The 24,601-nt window shown below is 31.0% G+C and overlaps 1 protein-coding gene across 1 annotated transcript; it reads left to right on the top strand.

Moving 5' to 3' along the window:
• Nucleotides 1–12,007: 12,007 nt before the first annotated feature.
• Nucleotides 12,008–17,174, top strand: LOC105164107 (putative copper-transporting ATPase HMA5). Its single transcript, XM_011082677.3, has 6 exons — nucleotides 12,008–12,499; nucleotides 13,625–15,016; nucleotides 15,104–15,358; nucleotides 15,480–15,602; nucleotides 15,770–16,249; nucleotides 16,461–17,174. Exons 1-6 carry the CDS (start codon nucleotides 12,200–12,202, stop codon nucleotides 16,875–16,877), a joined length of 2,967 nt encoding a protein of 988 aa, XP_011080979.1. The 5' UTR covers nucleotides 12,008–12,199; the 3' UTR covers nucleotides 16,878–17,174.
• The last annotated feature ends 7,427 nt before the right edge of the window (nucleotides 17,175–24,601 follow it).

A 24,601-nucleotide genomic window follows, 5' to 3' on the forward strand; every position in this document is an offset into this window, starting at 1 on the left:
ATGATTTATTTTATGCTTTCTCAATCTACACCATAGTTTTTTAATCTCAAATAATTTTAACAATTTCTCTTCATCTCATAAAATATATTTTTTTATATGTACGTAGAAACCGCGCACAACAACACCTAAATATATATAAAAAAAATCGTGGACCCATGTTCAGATTTGTAATAAATTCAACTTCTTATCATCATAAAAATTTAATGTTTGTGAGTTATCATGGGAAGTTTGACATATAAAGACTGACGTGAGCTGATTAATCAAACAACCTAATTAACCCATTTTCACGGCCATGTTCATTCAAAATTTGGACAATTTCTCATAAATTAATTAGATTAATTAACATAGCAATATTGAGGGTTTTGATTTGGACTTTATTATATATGGGTCCAAAAATTTTCGTTGGTCTATTGGACATAGTCATAATAAACCTTCACTTTCTATGTGTTTATTTTTCAAAGATTATTATTTAAATCAAGTAATGATGTTGCCCTATATATTATTTTAAAATTTACTGATATATATATGGTGTTTGAAGTTTAAAAAATTTCAGTTTATATATTTATATAAATTATTATCATATAATACTACATGTTTGATTACATAATTCAAAAATTAAAATACTTGATACGTTTAAAAAGAAAATATTTTATTGAGCAGTAGGAACTAAACTAAGGCTTAGGTCAACTCAAATGGAGAAGTGACAATGAGGCCGAATTTAATTGACGAAGTTGAGACCCCATATCTTTAAGGTTATGGACTCGAATCCCACCAATATATGAAAATGTTATTCTACTTTAATAGTATGTGTCTTTCTATTTTAATAGTAGTTGTTGTTTAAATATAATTATTTGATTAATAATTAGGGTAAAATACACTTTGACCCCCCTGGACTATTCGTCATGTAACAATTATCTCCCTAAATTGACAAATATAACACTTACCCCCTACAATTAAAGTTTTAGATGATATTATTAGTTTAGGAGATAATTATTACATGACGAATAATTCAGAGGACAAAAAATGTATTTTACCCTAATAATTATAATAGGTTTATTTAAAAATAATAGTCAATCACTTGTATTTGAGAAAAAACAAAAATGGAGATACAGAATTTGAAATTTAACTGAACCCGTAAGATCGACTACAATATTTTAGGTATTTGTCCAAGCTAGAACTATTGGTTGTTGACCTTAATTCAGACATGCACACTTCACATTTGGCCGCCACCCCTGTAAAATATTCTTAGCTGTATGTTGAAAAAAATATTTTATATACGTGACGTGTATATATAAAATACACTATTAATTTATAATAAAGAAGGTTTGAGTTGACATGAAATTATAAAATTAAAATAGTGAGTCGAGACCACACGTTCTCTTTTGTCGTAAAGTGAGCATTTGTTTGTGTGTTTGTGTTTTTTAAAGAGGTAGGAAAAACCAGCACACAATAATTCTGTCTGGACGTGATAAGAAAAGTTTAGATAGGATTGAAAAACAAATCAAGCTACTCGATACTTGATTGAAATTGATCGATAAAAGCTCGTTTTAAATTGATTTGTCAAACTTAATAGACTAAACTTGAATAAATATTTCTCTTCAATAAGCTTTTGAGCTCGATCTGGTTAGGGCAGAAATAATCAGATGTACTTAAAAATATCAAATTAATTGAATTCGATTCATGTTTCATCTAACTCATGAAGCTCGTATGATCTTGATTATAATAATAATCAAACCAAATTCAACTATAAATATTCAGACTCAATAATAATTCAAACAAGTGCAAATAATAATGTGTTTGACTTTGCTCGAATCAGTTACAGCCATAACTGTAGAATGTCCAGTTTGAACTAAAGCTACCACCTCACTAATGAGTCGTCTCCACTGCTGGAAACGTCCCATTTTCAGAAAAAATTGAAATTTCAATCCTGTAACTTAGGGATGGCATTTTTGGTTCTCCAATTTAGTCCTGTAACTTTATAATTTTGAATTTCAATCCTTTCAGTGGCTAAAAAATTGCACGTGACTTGCACATGACCCAATTAAATTATTTTTTTTATTCATGTAAATCAATTCGTGCATGACAAAAAAGTCAAATCATCTCCCCTGAGTTACAGAACTAATTAAAATTATAATTTAATTGTGTCATTTAGTCCTGTAAGTCGCATTTAATTTTTCTAGCCAAAAAGATAAAAACTGCTAAACTTACAAAATTATAGAATTAAATTATGACAATCAATTCATATATAATTAAAAAAATATCATTCCATAAATTATAAGACTAAAATTATATTTTTTCCCGTCCCGATTTGAGTAAATCGGATGCCCAAAGAATGGGCTCGCTGTGACAACAGCTGCGTCGTATTACCAAGCGGACAAAAATCATTTTCTATAAATTAAATTATGAGTCCACTTTCATAAGTATGTCTGTATTTAGATGGGTTCTACCTTATGGCTTATTTAATGAAAAGGTACACGCAATTTGATTGATGTTGGGTTAAAGTAAATTCATTTTCAAAATATGACAAAATTAATAGAGACTTGTCGAACAACAATTCCGTAAGCTCCATTTCAAGAATGATCCGGAGAACTTTTTAACCAATATGAAGTGAATGAACTTGTTTGTAATATCCCATCCCACATCGATCAACAATTGATAATATAAGTATCGTATAAGCTTTGGTCGAATAACTTAGGCGCTTTAATTGGATGTTCTTTTTTGACGAGTTATTTTTAGTCAAATTTCAAGATGTAGTCGCACCCAACAAGCACGAGGACATCACCTTCGAAACAAGAATTGATTGTGGTATATATTGTCCCAAATCGATTAAGAACTAATAAAATAAGACTTAAGTCCCCAATCCCAATTGGATGCCTAAGAGTGGACTAGATGCCTTAATCCGCCCTTGTTCGATGCTACTGTTGCTTGCCCTATGTAGCTATTGAGCTCTGAGCCCTGTAGCTAAGGAGCCCTTGCTGCCTGCCCTTGCCTTGGTAGGCGTCCGTAGGGGGTATGAGGGAATCTATATGATGATGGAGATCCTAGGCACTTTAATGGGTAGCGAAGGCTACGAGACGGCGGCCATCGCCCTACCAAAGTCTAACAGGAAATATAGCGTACAAGTGTAGTTTAGTGGGATTGACTTCTAAAGACAGGAATTAACAACAGTTACACAACCCCTTAATGTCTTAGATAGTTGTAAGTGAAATAAGGTTGTTGTTTTTCTCAAGCCCATCCCGGAGGTGAACCAGAGGAGAAAGAAGCCCTCGCCCCTCTATCAAGATCAGCGATGCTAGATTGTGTTAGTGGTCCTCCGGCTCATGGAGTCCTAGAAGCCGGGCTGAGTATGAAGAAGTAAGGGCAGCTGACTAACACGACGGTGGCTTCATACGGGATAAACATGGAGCTTGAGAACAACAACAAAAAGAATAATAAAATAAGTATCATATAAACTATATAGACATTTTTATGTCTTCTTATAAATTATGCATATTTTCAATTATACATCTTTAATCCATAATTAAGTTGTAACCTTCTAGAAAATGTATTTTCTAATTATATCTTTTAAAAGCAATTTTAAAGTGTTTCATAAAAGACATCTTTTTTTTAACAAACTCTATTTATTATTTACAACTTCTTTTACATAACTATCAATAACTTCTACGACTAAACACGACACAATATTTACGATATTTTTTTATCTCAAAATTTTAAAATCAAATTAACATTCAAATTGAAAATTTTTCTTTAATTTTAAATTATATTAAACTTTTTTATTTTCCTTTTGAAATTTATTGTAATTATTTCCAACAAAAGATAAATCCAAACACATCCGTAGGTTTCCTAAAATTTGACTTTCTTGAATATATATAAATTCACTCACAGCCTAAGAAATTTCAGCATTTAAATGTGAGGGGTAGAGTTGGAATTTAACACTGAACTCGTATGGCAATGCGGGCAGCCATTTGAAAGACCTGGGAAAGCGGGAACTCTCAACTGCACGGGCGACGTTGGTTCTTGAATTTAATAACATAAATATAAATAGTGGTAAAGTACACTTTGCCCCCTAAATTATTTTTAATGTAACATTTATCGTATTTAATTAATAAATATAATATTTATTTTTTAATTACATAAAAAATACTCCATATGTCTGGATGATTATATTATTTATAATATATTTTAGTATTTTACAAATTAAATTATTATGAAATTATTTTTTAGTTAAATTTTTTATTAAATGAAGAATTTAAATTAAAAGTGGAATATAAATTAATGTATAGTGATACACAATAATACAATATAACCAACAACTCATATATACCTTTTAAAAGAAATTAAAATATATATATGCTTAATCAAAAGTTCAATATTTTTAGAAAATAAATAAATAAATAAATTTTATCATATTTTTAAAAAAATATTATTTAAAAATTGATATACAATTAGTTATTTTATCTAAAAGAATAAATAGTTAATAACTTAATTTTATAACCAAATTAATAAAAATTTTATGCATTTTTTTTTGTGTAGTTATTGTACTCATTTATTACTTAACTTTAAACCTATAAAATAAAGTAAACTTTGACTATTTAATTCATTGATTATATTTTATTTTGTAATAATTAAAATATATATTTTTCAATTAAGAAAATTTTAATTAAACTTAAAATCTGAAATTGTTGAAAAAAAAAATTGAACTATTATACATATATATAATATAAGGGTAATATTATCCATAAATTTAATTTTAGGGAGTAAGTGTTATATTTGCTAGTTTAGGGGGCAAATTTTATATCAAGAATAGTTTAGGGGGGCAAAGTGTATTTTACCCTATAAATAAATGGGGTAATTATACTCTCCTCCCCCAAGATTAGATGTTTTTATATATAGATCTTCTATGGTTTACATACTTATTTTTAGTACTCTTGATGTTTGATTCAGTCTAACAAATAAGTATATCCGTTAGTAAAAATTCACTAAATTTGCTGATATTAATAAAATAAAAAAATAAAAAATAATTTTACCCTCAATTGACTTATTAATGACTTGTGCAGGTAAATTATTTTTTTTTTTCCAACTAAAGTATCCTTATAACTTTGAAGATACACCTCCCCACATGCATAATGCATGAAGACGTATAAGGGTAATTTGGTTATGAAATGAATAATTTGATCTGTAATAAATTAATAATAAGTCAATCGAGGTAAATATAGATTTTTATCCAACTTTTTAGTTAATATCAATAAATTCGATAAATTTTGACTAACGGACTCGCGAGGAGGCTTCCCTCTATGGCGGAACGCTCCCCTGTACTTTAACATTCAATAGCTTTGGCAGATCGCTTAGCCTTGTTCATCTTCAATGTAAGAGCACTCAATTAGTGAGTTATTATGCACTCTTCTAGAGGTAGTTGCTTCTAGGCAAAACCTCCTAGTTGTTTCTACACCCCTACCTCCTTTATCACTGAGCGATCGTTTAAGGGTCTTAGCTGGTGATCTGACTACTTCCCTCTCGACGATGAAGCTTATCCCCCATCGCCTCATTGGCCGACCTTGACCCTGTTATTTTGAGGTCATATATAGTATTCTTATTTATTAGACAAAAACAAACTTCATGACTACTAGATGTAATTTCAAATCATAAGGTCAACATGTATTACACCACACCTCAAAAGAGGGGAGTGTAATTATCCCTAAATAAAATTATAAACTATGAATTCAAAATTAGAATAATTAATAAGTATAAAAATAAGAAGAATATTGAATATGATAATAAATTTATGTTATTTTACTAACTAAATTTATCTAGAGACATTTTTGGATAAAATAATCAATTCTACACTTATTTAAATAGAAAATAGAAATTCATTTCTTAACTAAAAAAGATTTTTTAAGTATTATTAGAGATCAAAAATCAAAATTTAAATTATATAACAAACTAATTTATTCTAAAAAGTCTGGTGATTCTTTTGGATAAAAATAAACAATCATACACTTATTTAAATTTAAAAAAAATATTTTATTACATGGCAAAATAAAGTTCAAAGAGACTGTCTAAAACTCAGATAGCCTTTATATTTTTATTTTATTATATATAGATTATTAAATAAAATATTTTAAATTTTTTAAACGATCGAATACAACTATTTCATTTTTTAATTAAAAAATAAGTATTAAAATGTAACTTCAAAAGTTAAAAATTAAAGTTTTAAGTGGTCCTAAATTAAAAAAGAAGGTATGCTAATGGCGTATTCATTATATTCTGCACTAAAGTCACATCTCAAATGGCAACATTTGCTACTTGCACTAAAGTTTCTTGGTCAAGTACCCCTCACCCCCACTTTTTCTTTAATGATTTTTAACTTTTTTTTAATAAATTCTTTTGAGTATTTTAATTTCTTGTATTTTTCTTTAAAGATTTTTAACTTTTTCTTAATAAATTCTTTTGAGTATTTTAATTTTTTGTATGTACGTACACATACAATCGCTAACTTAATATTAATACGACATAATGAATAATTAAGAATTAATGAAATATTAGTTTGGTTCTATTGATAACAACGAAACAACAGAAAAAAATTTCGTTAATTAGTTGAAGTAAATTATTATTTTCACTTGAAAATTTTGTACAAAATGGAAACACGTCTTTTTACTTAAAGGCTGAAAATAGAAATAAAAATCAAACTAAACGTATCGTTAGAGTCAAAACACACAGGTGGAAAATGGACTAATACTAAGCCAGAAATAGCCAAATGTAAGTTTGTACCCACATAAACCATTAACTCTTGCAATTTGTGAAATAGTTTGTTTTAGCAATAGGTCGGCTTTAGGGTTAATTTTGTCAAAATTTGAATGCCCACAACTTTTTAATTATGAAAATAATATCTTTACAATCGTACAAAAACTTTAAATATGTATGTTTTAGTTTTTTAAAAACTAAAAATTACCAAGAAAAAATGTTGTTTCATATATTTTAAAAGTATACACTATATTTTTTAAAATTTTATTACTAAATTAGATTTAAGAATTAATATATGTGAGTATATATAATCTACACATATATACAGATAAAATTTGCAATAAATTAAAAGAAAAATATGTGCAATCTTTTAATAATGATTTTGGGTTGAGTCTAAAGTGAAGCAAGTAATTACATTTAAACTAGCAGTAGCACCACAGAGCACACCTTATGTGTGCTTAAATTTATTTTATATATTGAATTTAACAAAAATATTTACTTTTAGAAGATAAATATTTGCTCATTATTGATTTTAATTATACAAAAATGGTCAAAAAAAGGTTTGAAGGAAAGTTGGAGAGGGAGGGTGAAATAAAATTATATATGATCCGTATTGGGATTCAACAAAGGGGTGTAAATGAGTCGAGTTTGAGCCAAACTCGATCATTTCTGGTGAGCTCGAGCTCATGAGCAAACCCTCTGTTCAAAACTTGCTCAGCTTCAACTCAAGCTCGAGCTCGAGCTCACCCTGATTTAATTATTGAAAATTTAAACACATCTTTTTTAACAATTTAAGTTAATTTATTGATAATCAACTAACCATTTACAAAAACAGAGAAGTCTTACCAAATTCATAAAATCAATAGAAAATACAGAAGTATAGAAAATATACATACATCTAATTATCAAAATACTTTAATATAATTTCGTATAGTTATTAATATTAATAAAAAAAATAAACATGAGTTATTTTTTAAAAGTTGTTGATCTTACTATATACAAAAAAGAAAAATTTAAGAGACGAATTTATTAAACCAAAGTACAAAATAATGGTTGATCTCATTATATATAGTAAAATAACAATTAAAATAATTAAAATTGTTCAAAAACAACAACAATAATAATAATGATAATTTAATTCTTAATATTAATATTAGATTAATTCATGGAAATCATCAAATTTTGATATAAATTTACAAGTAATAAAATATATTGCATATTATGTATCTTGATATAATATAAAATTCACAAATAGATATAAAAAATTATAAGTTAATTGTTAGGACTTGCAATTTTAAAAAGTATAAGTGATTATAAAAAGACACTGAGAATAAACTTCAACAAATTGCGCGAGAACCAACTCTACTTGAAGAGAGAAAAATGTGCCTTTGCCCAACAACGCATCAAGTTCTGGGGCCATATCATTGAGCATGGCCATATTCGGATGGATTTGGGGAAGGTGAAGGCGATCCAAGAATGGAAGACCCCCAAGAATGTGACGGAATTTATTTCTTCGAATTCACCTCAAATAAAAAATATATAAAAACCTTGATTCAAAAAACATTTACAAATTCAAAATCAAAATAGCTTTTGGATCTAAAGGAATGAGGTTTTTGCTTGGTCAATACAAACGACGGTGCTCTTGTTATTCCCAATAAGAGCGCTCAGTAACAAACCGCTTCTTCCAGCGCGCGCCCCATTCGTTCTGCTCGCAACAATCCAATTAGTTCTCCGAGTGAAAAAACATTAGACATTCCATCTTCTGAAATCAAGACCTTTTTGACAGATAGGGGATAGGTAGGTCCCTCTTCCTCAAGGCAGGGCATAAAACTATGAGGCGCTTGTATACCTAGGTAGGAAAAGGATGAAGAAAGGGCTTATACTTTTTATTCTTTAGGCACAGGTTTCCTACTATACCAAAGTATCTGCTAGTAAGGTAGGAAGCTATAGGAAGATTGGCCGCAATTTGAGCGGTACCACCCACCCTACCCTACCACTTATAGGCGGCCGTCCGTCCTACAGTCGTCCGAAAAGGAACTGCAGTGATCTTGAATATTAAATTTGTTGATCTCATTATATATATAACAATAAAAATAATTAAAATTGTTCAACTATCATCATCATCGTCATTATTATTGTTATTGTTGTTGTTGTTGTTGTTATTATTATTATTATCATCATCATCATCATCATCTTTAGATTAATTCATAAGAATCACCAAATTTTGACATAAATTTATAAGTAATAAAATAGATTGCTTATGCATACTATGCATCTTGATATAAATATAAAGCTCATAAATAAGTGCCATATTAAGTAATTATTTTTAAAAATATTAAAATTTACTAAATTGTTGATTAAGCTTGTTTTTGTATAAAGATTAAATGTATAAATAAAAGTACCATAGTTTATTATTATCTAAAATAAAATATATGAATTGATTAATAATTATAATATATGATCAATTTTGAGTATAAAATTGATAAAGTATTAAATATGAAATTAAATATATAAAAATTTTAAAATTAAAAATATATAAAAAAAATTTAAAAAAAAAATAGAAAAGGCTTGCAAGCTTATGAATAGAAGACATTTAGCTTGAGTTCGAGTTGTGCTCAAAATCGAGCCGGCTCGCGAAGCTCGCAATCCTGCTGGACTCGTCTGTCACCCCTAATTTAGTAGCACTACAATAGTTCAATTATTTTCGATGAAATTATAAGATAAAAGGAGGACTAAATTGTAAAATAAATATTAGCATCCAAATACTAAGTTAGTAAATTAATTTAAAAGATAAATAATAGAAAGCTTGAAGTAATGTGAGAATTATATTGTAATAATCATTGGGATATGATGGAATACTTAAATGAAGCAATACTGAGTGTGTGGAGTGCAAAAACTTGCCAAAAATCGAGAAAGAATAGTGCACAAGGATGAGTGGTACTTGTTACCATTTAGACTGCACAACAACCTCAATTATAGGTCATTTGAGAGCAAATGTTGGAAGTAGTTGCAGCGTATAATATATTGTTTAAAGCTATACGAATTAGCTAACTAATAAAAAAAGAAAACGAATTGCTATCTGGATTTATCTTGAACGAGATATAATCGTTTGAGAAAGTCATGCGTAGTCAGTCCAAGCCTTACAAATTTTGTTTTACCTACTATTGACAGGCCAGTCGTCATCGATCTAGGATGTTTTTCTGAAATGATGTGTCTCAAACGTGGCAGGAATGCGTGTGGGGTGTCATTTATACTGTCCGTTGAGTCATACTGTTGGATGGGACTTGTTTTTGGGTCTGCAAGATTAATATAAATAGATTAAATATGAGTCAAATACTTTGTTTATGGGCCACAAAATTTAGATTTGCTAGACGTCTCAGTGTGGGCCCGTCCCCTTACTTTTGGGCAGGAGGAAGAATGATAAAGGGGTTATATAATTGGAGAAAAATAAAGACATAAAAAATACAATACAATGTAGAGGAAAAGAGTGAAAAGAGGAGGAAACCAAATTGTTGTCATTTTAAATGCACATCAAAGCTAGTCAATCAACACCTTCACGCTTAAAATACGGCTACCATTTGCAACGAAAATTTGAGATGAAAATTGGGGGTATAGATGCACTACCATTAGAAATTCATCTCAATATCCGTCACAATTTGACGGAATGTTTAAAATTTTCTTATGATTGGAAAATAATTACACGCCTTTCTCAAAAAACTTAACGAATTTTGCAACGAATTAATGTACTCCATTGTAATGTCCTCGTTGTTACGGCGAAGAAAAAGTTTCCTAAATCAAAGTTGAAGACTATGTCGAGTTTTGCATTGGATAACATTCCCTCACAAATATATCACAAATTGTGATGTCTTTTATAACAAATTTGCAATAACGTTTTGTCTTCCTGGAATTGGTCGTAATTTGTGACAATAGCCCGTTATCACAAGTTTTATTGCAAACTCAGGATACGGGGATATTTTCTACATGTTTTTATGATGGATTCTAAGGTCATTACTCCCTCAAATTCATGCAAGATATATTATTAATAGACTCGCAAAAATTCATCAAATTGTTTTGATGGATTTCACATTGATGACCATCCATTGGAATTGGCAACGGACTCTATCCGTCCCAACTTTCGTCATAAAAAACTTATTTTTTGGTTTTTTAGTGAATAAACCACAGAGATTAGTACAGTTATTTACTTAGATAAATTTATTATACTTTGGTATCATTAAAAGTAATAATAGAAAAAGGAATCAACTAGTATTTTCAAACTGTTGCCTATGTATCAAAAAGAATTCAAGTAAAATTAAAGGGTAAATTAGAACGGACTCTTATGAGATTTGACATAATTACAAATATTCATTTGATTTTAACAGTCGTCTAACAATTAGCCCATTCCGTTATGTTCCATTCATTTTTTATGGTGAACTGACCAAAATGCTCTTGCGGATTATAAATTATTGATTTTATTTATTTTTAAAAAAAATATTTTTATGGACTAAGTGGATAATTTTTTCATCCATCCCATTCGTTGTTTTATAAGTTTTTTATTTAATAAAAAAATATAATTAGAGTAAAGTTGACAATTCATACCTGGATCACATAATTTTATCAAACATCAAAGATATCTGTAATTTTAAAAAGTAAATAATATATTTTTTTGGTATTTATTGTACTAATTTATTACTTAGTTTTAAATATTTAAATATTTTAATTGCTTAAGTAATTAATTACTTTTTTCTATATTATAATCCAACCATATCTTTTTCAATGAAGAAGCTTTTGAAGTTCTTTTTTTTAAATGTCGAATATCAAAAGCCCTATGTCCACTAAATATATATAAGAAAGATACCAGCAATTCCTATAATGTTACAAATGAGCAAATTATTCTTTATGAAAAAATAATAAAATATTTTTTTATATTTTTAAAAATGAATCAATTTACTTTTTTAGACAGTGAAATAAATTGCGCTATTTTGAAAAATATGATTATATTTTTTAATATGAGATAACTTGCTTATTTACGGTATCACAAGAAATAAATTTATTAAGCACCGTACACCATATAAAGTAGAAGGTAATTTTATTTAAATATTTAATTCAAGAGTAATAATACATCAATTAACAAATATTTCTCATGATAATTTATTATAAAAAAATATTTGTTGGATATTAATTTAAAAAAATTTATAATTTTTTCAAATAAAAAATGAGTATTTATAATTAAGTTAAAAAATGAGTACAAGCCATTGTAATTTATCTTCTGTTTAAATAGACGCACTGATGCCATAGCCTATGATCAAAAGGAGAAAGCTGTGGCTTCCGTATACAAGAAACGGAAGCAAATCACAACAGAAGCTCATCGATTTCTCTGTATTCTTAGAAACGATTTAAGAGATAGACCTTCAATCCAACCAAAGGAATTGTGGGAACTGCAGATTGGGGAGAATCGATAATGGCGGCGAAGTTTCTATCACTGGCATGCATAAGGCCGAACGACAGCGGGAATTTGTCCCCCCGCCCCCACTATCCTTCAATGCCCAAGTATCCGAAGGGCGTCACGGTTTCATCTGATGAGGAAAAATTCGTGCAAGGATCGGAGTCCAAGGCGCTTTTCTCGGTCACCGGAATGACGTGTTCCGCCTGCGCCGGCTCGGTGGAGAAGGCCGTCAAACGCCTCCCCGGCATCAAGGAGGCGGTGGTTGATGTCTTGAACAACCGCGCCCAAGTGACGTTTTATCCTGCTTTTGTCAATGTAAGTTATATATGTATATGTTCTTTAAATTTCCGTTTTCAAGAGTATTGCATGCGGCTTTTGGGTCTGTCTACTAGTGTTTCTGCTGATCTCATCAATGGAGAAATGAGATTGGATGCTGCTATAATTGGCTTTTGGTGAAATTCATTTTGATTTTTAGAGATTTTTGCATTGATTTACTTTTTTTTTTTTTTATGAATTATCTCTGGACAGGCATGCAATCTATACTTAGATTAGAAATTAAGCTTAGTTAGAAGCAATCGGTTGCTGTCACGGGCTACGCCTGATTACAGCAAAAGCAAGCTTTGTCTAAACTTCACCTTCACGTTTTGGACCATGGAATTTTCCAGAATTCAAAATTTATCTTTATCACTTATGTTTTCTTAAGTTTCTTTAATTCCAATGGGATTTACATTCAAATTCGTGGTTTTTCCCCGAATTTGATTTGGTTGTAACTTTAACTCAGGTAGCAAGAATTGTGGAGCCGTGAAGAATCAGCTCTATCCTTCTGTTTTTCTTGATATTCTTTTTTACCTCTATTTCTCAAAAGTATGTTATTTCTAGGAAACATAATTGTGTGAATGGATTCCGTCGGGTCTAAAGGGACTCGGTCATACTGGGGCTCTTACTTTGAAAAATAATAACAATAATATTAAAAAAAAACATGTTTGTTTAACTGTTGATCACGTAAGCTGGAAAGGGAAACTAAGTTCCTGGGACGTGTATTTCCCTGAAAACGGTGTATTTTTGTGTTGCAGAATTAGTACAAAATATTCTGTTAGCTGGATCACGGACTGAGAGTTAGTCAAATTGTTTACATTATTGATGTAATGGCCAGAACATACTAGATTCTGAGGCTGAGATGTGTGTTGCATAACCAACTTTTATAGCATTTACAGGTTCATCAGAGGACCTTCATAGAGTTTAGGAACAGTTAGGTTGTTAATCGATTTAGGTCATACATTTCTCTTTAAATCTGTTTAAATATTAAAATGATGAGAACTGAAAGTACGCACCTTACCTGTTTCAAAACAACTGCCAATTAGCCTGTGTCATATTATGGATAATAATATGCATCAAAATAATTATATCAAGAGAATCAAATTGCTGTGCCACAATATGCAGGAGGAAACAATCCGTGAGACAATTGAAGATGTTGGGTTCGAAGCCTCATTGATTAAAGAAGAAATGAATGAGAAATCCTCTGGAATATGTAGGATTCGCATAAAAGGAATGACTTGCACTTCTTGTTCCACAACAGTGGAATCTAGTTTGCAAACTTTACCTGGTGTACAAAGAGCGCAAGTTGCATTAGCAACTGAAGAAGCTGAAGTCCGTTATGATCCAAAGATCTTGACTTACAGCCATATCGTGCAAGCCATAGAAGATACTGGATTTGAGGCTATTCTCATCAGCACAGGGGAGGATAGGTCCAAAATACATCTGCAAGTTGATGGAATGCACAGAGAAAGTTCCATTAGAATAGTTGGGAATTCTCTTCAAGCATTGCCAGGAGTTCAAGATATGAGCTTTGATCCAGAGCTTAACAAGTTATCAGTTTCTTACCAACCAGACTTGACGGGACCGAGAAATTTTATCGAAGTTATAGAGTCAACTGGTTCTGGACGTTACAAAGCAAAAATATTTCCTGAAGGAGGGTCAAGAGGAGCTCATAGAGTGGAGGAAATCAAACAGTACTACAAATCCTTCCTTTGGAGTCTGGTTTTCACCATCCCTGTCTTTCTAACGTCCATGATCTTCATGTATATCCCTGGTATCAAGCATGGGCTGGACACTAAGATAGTGAACATGCTTACGATTGGGGAGATAATAAGGTGGATATTGTCCACACCAGTTCAGTTCATCGTCGGTCGACGATTCTATATAGGTGCATACAAAGCATTAAGACATGGCTCAGCAAATATGGATGTCCTGATTGCACTGGGAACAAATGCTGCTTATTTCTATTCGGTTTACTCAGTGTTGAGAGCCTTCTCTTCTCCAAGTTTTGAGTCAACTGATTTTTTTGAAACCAGTTCAATGCTCATTTCTTTTATATTACTGGGGAAGTATCTGGAGGTTTTGGCAAAGGGGAAAACTTCTGAAGCCATAGAGAAGCTCATGGACCTGGCTCCTGAAACAGCAACCCTGTTAACCTTAGACAGTGATGGAAATGTCTTGAATGAGGAAGAAATAGACAGTCGACTAATACAAAAGAATGACATCCTGAAGATCGTCCCTGGTGCGAAAGTAGCTTGTGATGGATTTGTTATCTGGGGACAAAGTCATGTAAATGAGAGCATGATTACTGGAGAATCCAGGCCAGTTGCAAAAAGGCAAGGTGACATGGTGATTGGAGGGACAGTGAATACAAATGGGGTGCTACACATAAAAGCGACGAAGGTTGGATCAGAGAGTGCTCTTGCTCAAATTGTTCGATTGGTTGAATCGGCACAAATGGCAAAAGCTCCAGTCCAAAAGCTTGCTGATCGCATTTCCAAATTCTTTGTCCCTTTAGTACGTTTAGAACTGCTTCATTCATTCAAGCCTAAGAACCATCTCTTAACCTAAGTTAAAAGTTGCATTCTCCTTTGCATTTTGCAGGTTATAATTCTTTCATTTTCCACTTGGTTTGCCTGGTTTTTAGCCGGAAAACTAAATGGATATCCTAAATCTTGGATCCCTTCTTCCATGGATAGCTTCCAGCTCGCACTTCAGTTTGGCATTTCTGTCATGGTCATAGCCTGCCCATGTGCACTTGGCTTGGCTACTCCAACGGCTGTTATGGTTGGCACTGGAGTTGGTGCTTCTCAAGGAGTCTTAATTAAAGGTGGCCAGGCATTAGAAAGCACTCACAAGGTAGTAATGACATTATCTAAAGATAGCTCTCATGAAGCCATCAATTGTATGTAAAATCTTTCCACTTGGGAAACAAAGTACAGTAACTATCTTCATAACTATTTTCTACTTCTTACAACAGGTGAACTGTATAATATTCGACAAGACAGGAACTCTTACAGTTGGAAAGCCAGTGGTTGTCAACACAAGGCTCTTGAAAAACATGGTTCTTAAAGAGTTCTTTGAACTAGTTGCTGCTGCTGAGGTATTTCCATTTGAATGTCGACATTGATGCTTACATATGGTCATGCAATTGCACTTTTTGCTGCTAAGATCCCAACACTTAAGACTCTTTTAATAATCTCAAACATAGGCGTCTACATGTCTTATAATTTGTAAACAATACAAATAATGATTCATTTTTGTTTATAGGTAAACAGTGAGCACCCACTAGCCAAAGCAATTGTTGAGCATGCTAAAAAGTTCAGGCAAGAAGAAGAGGGCTCTGTTTGGCCTGAAGCCCTAAACTTTGAATCCATAACTGGTCATGGTGTGAAGGCTGTTGTTCGGAATAAAGAGGTCCTTGTTGGAAATAAGAGCTTAATGGTGGATCACGATATCAGTATTTCACTTGATGCTGAAGATGTGCTTGCAGAAACCGAAAGCTTGGCTCAAACTGGGATTCTTGTATCTATTGACAGGGAGCTTGTTGGCATTCTTGCCATCTCTGATCCATTGAAGCCTGGTGCTCGTGAAGTCATTTCTTTTCTAAAATCTATGAGAGTGAACAGTATAGTAGTGACAGGTGACAACTGGGGGACTGCAAATGCAATTGCCAAGGAAATCGGCATAGATACTGTCATTGCAGAGGCCAAACCCGAACATAAAGCAGAGAAAGTTAAGGAACTACAGGTACAATATCATCCTTACATTAAGTATGGTTTGCAACAACATGAAAATATATAGAGACTCTTAACCTTTTGGCTCAAGTACTAATGATTATTACTTTAGTAGTTGGCAGATTCTAGAAGTGGTTACTTAATAATCTTACATATAACATTTTCATGGCAAACATGTTTTAGTTTGTTATTCTCTGGTGCCAACTTTACATGCTCGTGTACAGGCTGCAGGCAATATTGTGGCAATGGTGGGAGATGGAATCAATGACTCACCTGCCCTCGTAGCTGCAGATGTTGGGCTTGCAATCGGCGCAGGCACCGACATTGCTGTTGAGGCGGCTGATATTGTGCTGATGAAGAGCAATTTGGAGGATGTTATAACCGCCATAGACTTATCAAGAAAAACGTTTACCAGAATCCGCCTTAACTATCTCTGGGCATTAGGATACAACATCCTCGGCATCCCCATTGCCGCTGGGGCACTTTTCCCTTCGATTCATTTCCGCCTGCCACCCTGGATTGCCGGAGCAGCAATGGCAGCCTCTTCAGTTAGTGTAGTCTGCAGCTCTCTCTTGCTGAAGTATTACAAGAGGCCTAAGCAGCTGGAAACTCTTGAAATAAGAGGGATCACTGTTGTCTAGTTCATTAGTTAGTTTGTCTTTCTTAGTGCTGAATCTTGTAAATATGCATTAAAACCTCTCTCTCTATGTCTATAATGTTCAAAATTTCGCAACTTTTAATCTTTAGGTAGTCCGGATGCGCTATACGCAACGTTGCGATGGCCGTCCACAGTTCAAACCTGGATTTAGGTTCAGAAATGTTAGCAAAGAGAGATGATCTGAACCTTCTCTTGCAGTTTCTCAAAATTCTACAAAAATGTGCATTGTTATTTAGTTTGCTACAAAATAAATAAATAAAAATAATAGATTATTTGTGTCGTTGTTAAATGTCTCGATTGACTGAACTGCATATAATAATATCAGCGTGATTATATAGTTTGGATGGTATGATTATAATTAAATGTCTCACAAACCTACTTAGGCAGAGTGACAGTTTCCTAATATCCTGACCTAAATCCAATTAAATATGAGGATGATCATTAGATAGGATAAATTCCCAACAAATCCAATTTCCTGACGCAGACATCAGAAACAATTCAATCTGAGGACTTGTTTGGAAGTATGGATGTTGGGTAGGGTCGTAGTAGATTAACCTATGGACATCAAACAGGATCATCGTAATAAAATTGAAAATCACATGAATAAAATTTAAAGTTATGAGTTCAAATTTTATTAAATGTGTGAGTATTTTTCACTTCATGTAAATTTATTGCATTCCGTTTAATTATTTTTTGTGTTATATAAATATATTGATCGAGTTAATGAATTATTTAATTTATTAAAATATTAATATAGTTATATAATCACGAATTAAAATAAAAAAAAATAACTGGTGAAGGTGTACGTTCTCCACCAAAGAACAGCGTGGACACTTTTCAGCATTCAAAATGATTTCCTCCACTTCCAATGTTTTTAAATGGCCAATAGGCCAAATCCGTTTGTTTTTTGTATCATTCAAAGTACATTCAATGTGTATGTATATATATATATATATATATATATATTTATAATACATATGTATATGTATTATATTCTATCATGTTTTTGAAGTGATTTAATATAAAAATCTTGAATTAAACATTTTCATAAATAAGTAGAATATATTTTCTAAGGACATATTTGGATCGATGGATTAAAGTTAAAGATTTTAAATCCTCATTGATGTATATTGGAATCTAGTAACATCATACAAATTGAAGAATTTTTTGTGTATCATAAGATAATCAAAGAACAAACATGCAAAATAAGGGTTACAGTAAATAGGAAACTCTAATTAAAACCACAAGATCTAGCAAGGTTAAAGTATCAAAATCGTGTGGAGATGCTGAAAATATAGAAAAGGTTGCTACAATCTCGTCTGTAGAGAGTGGAAATCAAGTAGAGTTGTTGAACAATTTGTGTTACATGTTTGACCTACATGAACCCCTATTTAGAAGAGTAGGCTTTGAGATATTCGGGATAGTTAAAGGAGGTTGAGATATCGTTGAATTCTTTGGGACGTGTATTTTATGGGAATAGTATTTATGCACATGTTTGCTTCGTCATATGGGCCCCATGTTAGAAGAAGATGATCTGCCACATCAGCAGAAAAAGTAGGTTAAATATAAGAATTGGTTACTTGTCGTCTTTATCTAACATGATACAAACTAGCATTTACATCCGTACTAGTGTGCTTTGGTGGCTAGATGTCATCCCACGTGTACAATATTACATCCCTACCAGCTAGCTATCTCGTCAACAAGTCAGCAGAAGCTGGGCTGATTGGGCTTTCGGCCTACTGGTGCCTAAGTTGGATATGATCCCTTAATATAATTTGGATTGAATTTTATTATTGAATTTCCAACCAAAAAAGAAAGAAAGAAAGGTATCCCAAGTATCACCCGTAATAAATCCTCTGAATTTATAATTAGATGGTACTATATTATAACAAATTTCAAATTGTTTAACTTTTATTATAAACTATATTTTGTGACACATTAATGTAATTTCAAAACTTTTTTTACTGTAAAGTTAATTGAAATATTTTCTTTAAATTTTTTCGTTCAAATACAGCATAAAAATATTTATTAAAAAAATAAACCCAATGACTTGAAAACAAAAAATAATATGAAAATAAAGCAAAATCAAACTGGGCTTTATTTTTATGGAAATTCAAGAATCATATTAAAAATTGCCCAATAGAATGCTCCAAAAATGGGTCCCAACCCATACACCAATGACCCAAATTTCCGTCCCTTTCAACTATGAAAATGATGGAAATGGGTGGAGATCCAGCTTAGGAAATCTCTAATTATTAATGATCATATGTAGGTATCATTGTGGTCCGACCCTTCACATACCTCAATTGCTTCCACATTTACACTCACACCCACTACCATTCAACTCCAAAACTGTTATCTTCACCCCCACCAATAATTCATTTACTTTTCTCTAATATTTATTAACTATTGATGTCTATGATTTTTATACTCTAATTGAAAAAATTAAAATGTTGGTGGCCTCCACTCATTATCTCCATGGTTTTAGAATATGTGGACAGTTATTAGGGGGTAGTAGATGGTAGGCAATTTGAGTCGGATGGGGTTCAACGTACGTGTCGAGTGATCAACGGAAGTGGGGTTCGACTCCGGTCCTCGAATTGTATGGTGTGTTGGCCTGTAGCACAAATCGTCAGGTTTGTTGAGGTGGCTCTTAGGGGTTATATGAAGCCATGTATCCTCCTGAGAGCCCTAAAATGGTATAGGCGTCTACCATCATTATCCTAGATCTCCGAGTATCGTTCTTTAAAAATGTGCAGATCCTTATCCTATTTTATAATTACTTTGTCTTTAGAAAGCAAAATTGTCAATCAGGAGTTTTATATTACTGGTTAACCCCCATCAATTCTTAACATTGGAAGTCCAATAGGTGAGAGTCAGAATATAGAACTATTCTAATATAACATTCTTATAACGGTAAAAATTTGTTGAATTTTCTGTTGTTTTTCATCAAAATGATCAATTACATTTTCTAATAATATTAAGTATTGATTAAATAGATTGATAATTTTTACTGATATATATATATATATATGAAAAGACAACAAATATAATACAATTATAGAAATAAATAAACATTGACATGCATGCCAAAATATAAATTTAAAAACATTATTAAAATTAAAATTTTGGGACCTTGACCTAATCATTAGAAAACGTCAGACCTGATGTGCAGAATCGATTGAATTGGATGTCTGTGCTAGAATCGCATTTTAAGGGCAACCAAATCCTCCCCCAATAGAAAGAGAAGCAATAAATTCTGGATATATATATTAGTGTATACCCAGTCATATAGCAATAGCACAATTTTATTGCCCCAAAAAAAATAGAACAATCAATAAGTTGTGGATTCGAGTACTGTAAATATGTGAATATAGTCTATTTTTTTATAGTAATGTATTGGTTTTTTGTTTATTTTTTATCCGAATTAAATTTACGATCTTCTAAAAGGTGGTACTCCACAATCCAGTAAATTATTCTAGATATTTAGTGGTCCCTAAGAAGAGAAAAGCACGTTAGGCTAGTCCTGATGGTCCCGTCGAAGACCCTCCGATGCCTGAGTAAGCTTCAAGTTTGAGATGTTAAATGTAATCTCAAATAGTAAATGAGATAGCAAGTAATAAATAAATTGTGGGTTCGTGTATCGTGAATATGCGAATATAGTCTATTTTTTTTTATACTAATGTATTGTTTCTTTGTTTATTTTTTATCCCAATTAAATTTACAATCTTTCGTAAGGTTGTACTCCACGATCCAGTAGATTATTCCAGATATTTGGTGGTTCCTGAGAAGAGAAAAACACGTTAGGCTAGTCAGGATGGTATCCGTCGAAAACCCTCCAATGCCTAAATAAGCTTCAAGTTTATGATGTTAAATAGCAATCTCAAGTAGTAAATGAGGTAGTAAATAATAAATTTATATTACCATAAACGTCATGGAATGAGGGTATTTATAAGGCTAAACGTGCCCATATGCTGGTCCATGTGGGATCATATTAAATCATGAATTGTCAGATGATCTATGATCTCGATCTCGGGTCATTGGAGCTCAACCCGATCTGAGATAAAAAGATGCGGATCCTGGAGCTCCAGTGGTATATAAGTGCTGTTGGAGGGTTATTTATATCTTTTTCTAAGTGGGTATAATATACCCCTATCAACTTTGAGTATATTTTTTAATTTAAAAATATCAATATATTAAAAAATTTAAAAAGAAAAAAAGAATATTTGAAAGGATCGAATTTTTTTTCTATTTTCTTCTTTTGAGAGGAGTTGAGCAAATTGATTATAATTATATAATGATCTCAATTAGTAATAATTATTATACTATTCATTAATATCAAATATGTAAACTTAATCAATAATTACTTTACAATAGAATAACAAACCATTTGAGGTGTCGACTTTGTATTTGTGGTGGAGAGATTAACCCTCTCTCCACAACAAAGATAATGGAGAGCGATATGTGCATGAATAATTTTCAAGGATTTATTTATTATTATTATTTTGGGCAAATAACAACAAGAGATTTGACGTAATTATAAATATTTTTTCGTCATTTGAAAAATTATAAATACCACCCTAATGTTTGATCAAATTATGTAATGTTTAGATTGAGTAATGAGATTGTCCACTTTACCCTTACTGTATTTTTTTTTAAATTAAAAACTTATAAAGAAATCGGACTGGATGGATAGAAAAATTTTAAAAATTATAGAAAAAATCATCCACTTACTTCATAAAAAACTAAAAAAATAAATAAAATATAATTCTTAATCCACAATGGTATTTTAGTCAGTTCACCACAAAAAATGAATAAAAATCTAACAGATTCGGCTAATTATTGGATGACAAATAAAATTAGGAGGATATTGATAATTTTTCAAAACAACGAGAGAGTATAGTTATTTATGCCAAACTTCAAGAAAGATCATTGTAAGTTACTCTTTTTCTTTTGGAGTTTGATATTAGGTAGCCTTCTAACGATAATCAAATACCCCAAATTCTACTTTAAGTTACGAAATGGACCAAGATCAACGTCTTGTTATTTAGATCATTCTGACCTGATCTGGTTCAATTCAAATCCAAGTATGTACGGACTCAAGACAACCACCGACCGTTCTTAAAGTTTTAATATTAGATAAATCTATGAATAGCCCTTCTTCCCCCAGTACAAATTTTTATTGTCATAATACTTCTTGCAACCTTAAGCATTTCTCTCTATTACATATCTAATTTAAGCATCGAATAATTATAGTCAAAGTTTTTATGATGCGATTCTGATGATTTTTTACCTTGTAATTCTTGTTTCGATATTTTTACCTTTTTAGAGTATTTCATCATAGTGTTCCTTATTGGAATCTTAGAGCTCAAAATTACCAAAATAAATAAATATATATAAAAAAAAAAAACTTAGAATTAAAGCTGGTAGTGGGATGTAAAGTTGGACGTGAAGAACAAAAAAGTTTATTATTACGTCTACGGAAGAATGATTGCTATTATGGGAAAATAAAAAAATAATAATAATAACAATAATAATATAAAAAAATAAAACTAAAAAATAATATGTATTTCCAAAAAACAAATATAAAGCAAAAACCTTTCCTATACCCCCAAAAGCTGCCAAATTTGGCGATTTCTTCCTCCACTTTCTTTCCTTTTTCGGAATTAATTTTTTTTCAATATATATATATATAAAAAATTAAAATATTCATAAAATAAAAAATAATTTTAGAGGCAGTCTTCAGAGGGAACGTAACTGTGTAATGTGAAGTATATATCAGAACCCATAAAAGTACGTAGAGCTGCAAAAATACAAATACAAAACACCTTTTAACTTTTTTATTGATTAAAACATTTTTTTGGATTTTTCGATTATGTTGCTTCCCCTTCCTTCCTTCCTTCCACTATTCATCACCAAAAGCTACTCCATGATACAAACAATTCTTTTAAGAAAAAAAAAATTATTTATAGGGATAGTTACGCTATACTCCCCGAGGTTCAGATATCGTTTTATGTAAATTTTTTGCGATTTGAAAAATTACATTTGATACTCCTAGTATTTATTTTTTCCTAATGAATAGATCCATGCCCGTTATTCAAAATTTATCAAATTTGCTTATATTAGTCCCGATTGACCTATTACTGACTCATTAAAGGTCAAACAAATATTTTTCTTACCAAACTATAATGAATCATTAATAAATCAATTAGGGATAAATATAAAGTTTACTTTATTCAATATTTTTGCTAATTTAAATATTAAAGAACTATAATCGGAGCCTTCTGAATGTGATTCTTATGATTTCTTGCATTGCAAGTCATATTTCAAGATTTTTAATTTATCTCGATTATATTTAAATATTTTCTTATCTAAATTAAACTCCAGCAGACTTCCTAAATTCGGGCGCACATTAAAAAAATGAGAGGTCCGTCGCTTTTTTAAGTGAAAAAATGTACATTATTGATTTTTCCACAAAATATAAATATATTTATATTAATTAAAGAGATTGATACACGGGTGACAAATTATGAAATTTTTATTTGAATTAAAATAGTAAAAGTATTTTATTAATTTATTAAAAGAAATAATTGAAAGATGTGTATCATGAAAGGAAATCATCATCTTCTGGTGCTATGCAGATTTTCTTGCACCCAATAATACCTGTCCATGAAGGACAGGGCAGATAACCTGTATTGGCGTCCATCAATCACTCCCTAGTCCGAAAACGAAAAAACTGAAATATAAAGATAATAAAAATATTTTCATTTTGAGAACATATAAAAACAAATATTTTTTCAAAGAATTTAAAATCTCATAATAAAAATAAAAACTCTCATCAATGGAGTCCTGACGTATACGAAAGAGTGCAGTTGCGGTTCAGGGCAAGACTTTAGCTTTCGAGCTCATTATTAAAAAGTGCGCGATACTGAAATTTCATAATTATTCGAACTCTAATTAAATATTTGTAATTATAGTAAATTATAATGAATATGGCCTTTTTTTTTTGTTTGGATTAATGAATTACTAGACATTATTATTGCACATGTTTAAAGAATTAATACTGGGAAAAAATGATACCTTCCCATTACTATTAATTATGTTTTATTAAAATATTAATGAATTGAAAATTTGTTCAATATACAGTCATTTGTGTTTTTTTATTTTCATTTCCATCTAAATAGGCGAGTTATGCATGGGCAATATCCAAATCCAAACTCGTTATGTTAGCTATTACCATTAAAAAATATAATTACTATGGTCAAAAGAATAAGAAGAAAATATTAACCACGATTGGCAGCTGCGGAATGCCATTAGTCATTTTTTTCATATGGCCAAAATATTAATCATAGCTAAAATTATGGCAAGTGTTTTGACCATAACTAAACACCATTGTAAATGTTCATTTGTGATAAAAAAAATTTTAAATTTTTACGTTGGTTTTGTTTGATTATGATTAATAGTATTAATTTACTATATTTTTTAAGTCGTAGTCATTTATAATAGAGAAGAAAATCAATTTTTGGTAATGGACCCCGAATTAATATCCAATATTTTTTTCACATAATAGCACCACATCATTCACGTCTAACGGAATTTTTAACGCCCTTAAGTAATCATTTCGACATTTTTGATACGCTTTGAACTTCAGGGGGTGTTTGTGACATATGATACATTTAAAGGATGGTAAATGTAATTAACTCAAAA

The sequence above is a fragment of the Sesamum indicum genome, linkage group LG6 (assembly GCF_026168435.1).
Source record: "Sesamum indicum cultivar Baizhima isolate 11 linkage group LG6, ASM2616843v1, whole genome shotgun sequence".
Classification (NCBI taxonomy): Eukaryota; Viridiplantae; Streptophyta; class Magnoliopsida; order Lamiales; family Pedaliaceae; genus Sesamum; species Sesamum indicum.

Excerpts from the sequence above, each read along its gene's own strand:
- LOC105164107 (XM_011082677.3), top strand. The coding sequence starts at position 12,200 with ATGGCGGCGAAGTTTCTATCACTGGCATGCATAAGGCCGAACGACAGC. Across the intron at positions 12,500-13,624 it reads TTTATCCTGCTTTTGTCAAT|GAGGAAACAATCCGTGAGAC; the intron begins GTAAGTTATATA and ends CACAATATGCAG. Across the intron at positions 15,017-15,103 it reads CCAAATTCTTTGTCCCTTTA|GTTATAATTCTTTCATTTTC; the intron begins GTACGTTTAGAA and ends TGCATTTTGCAG.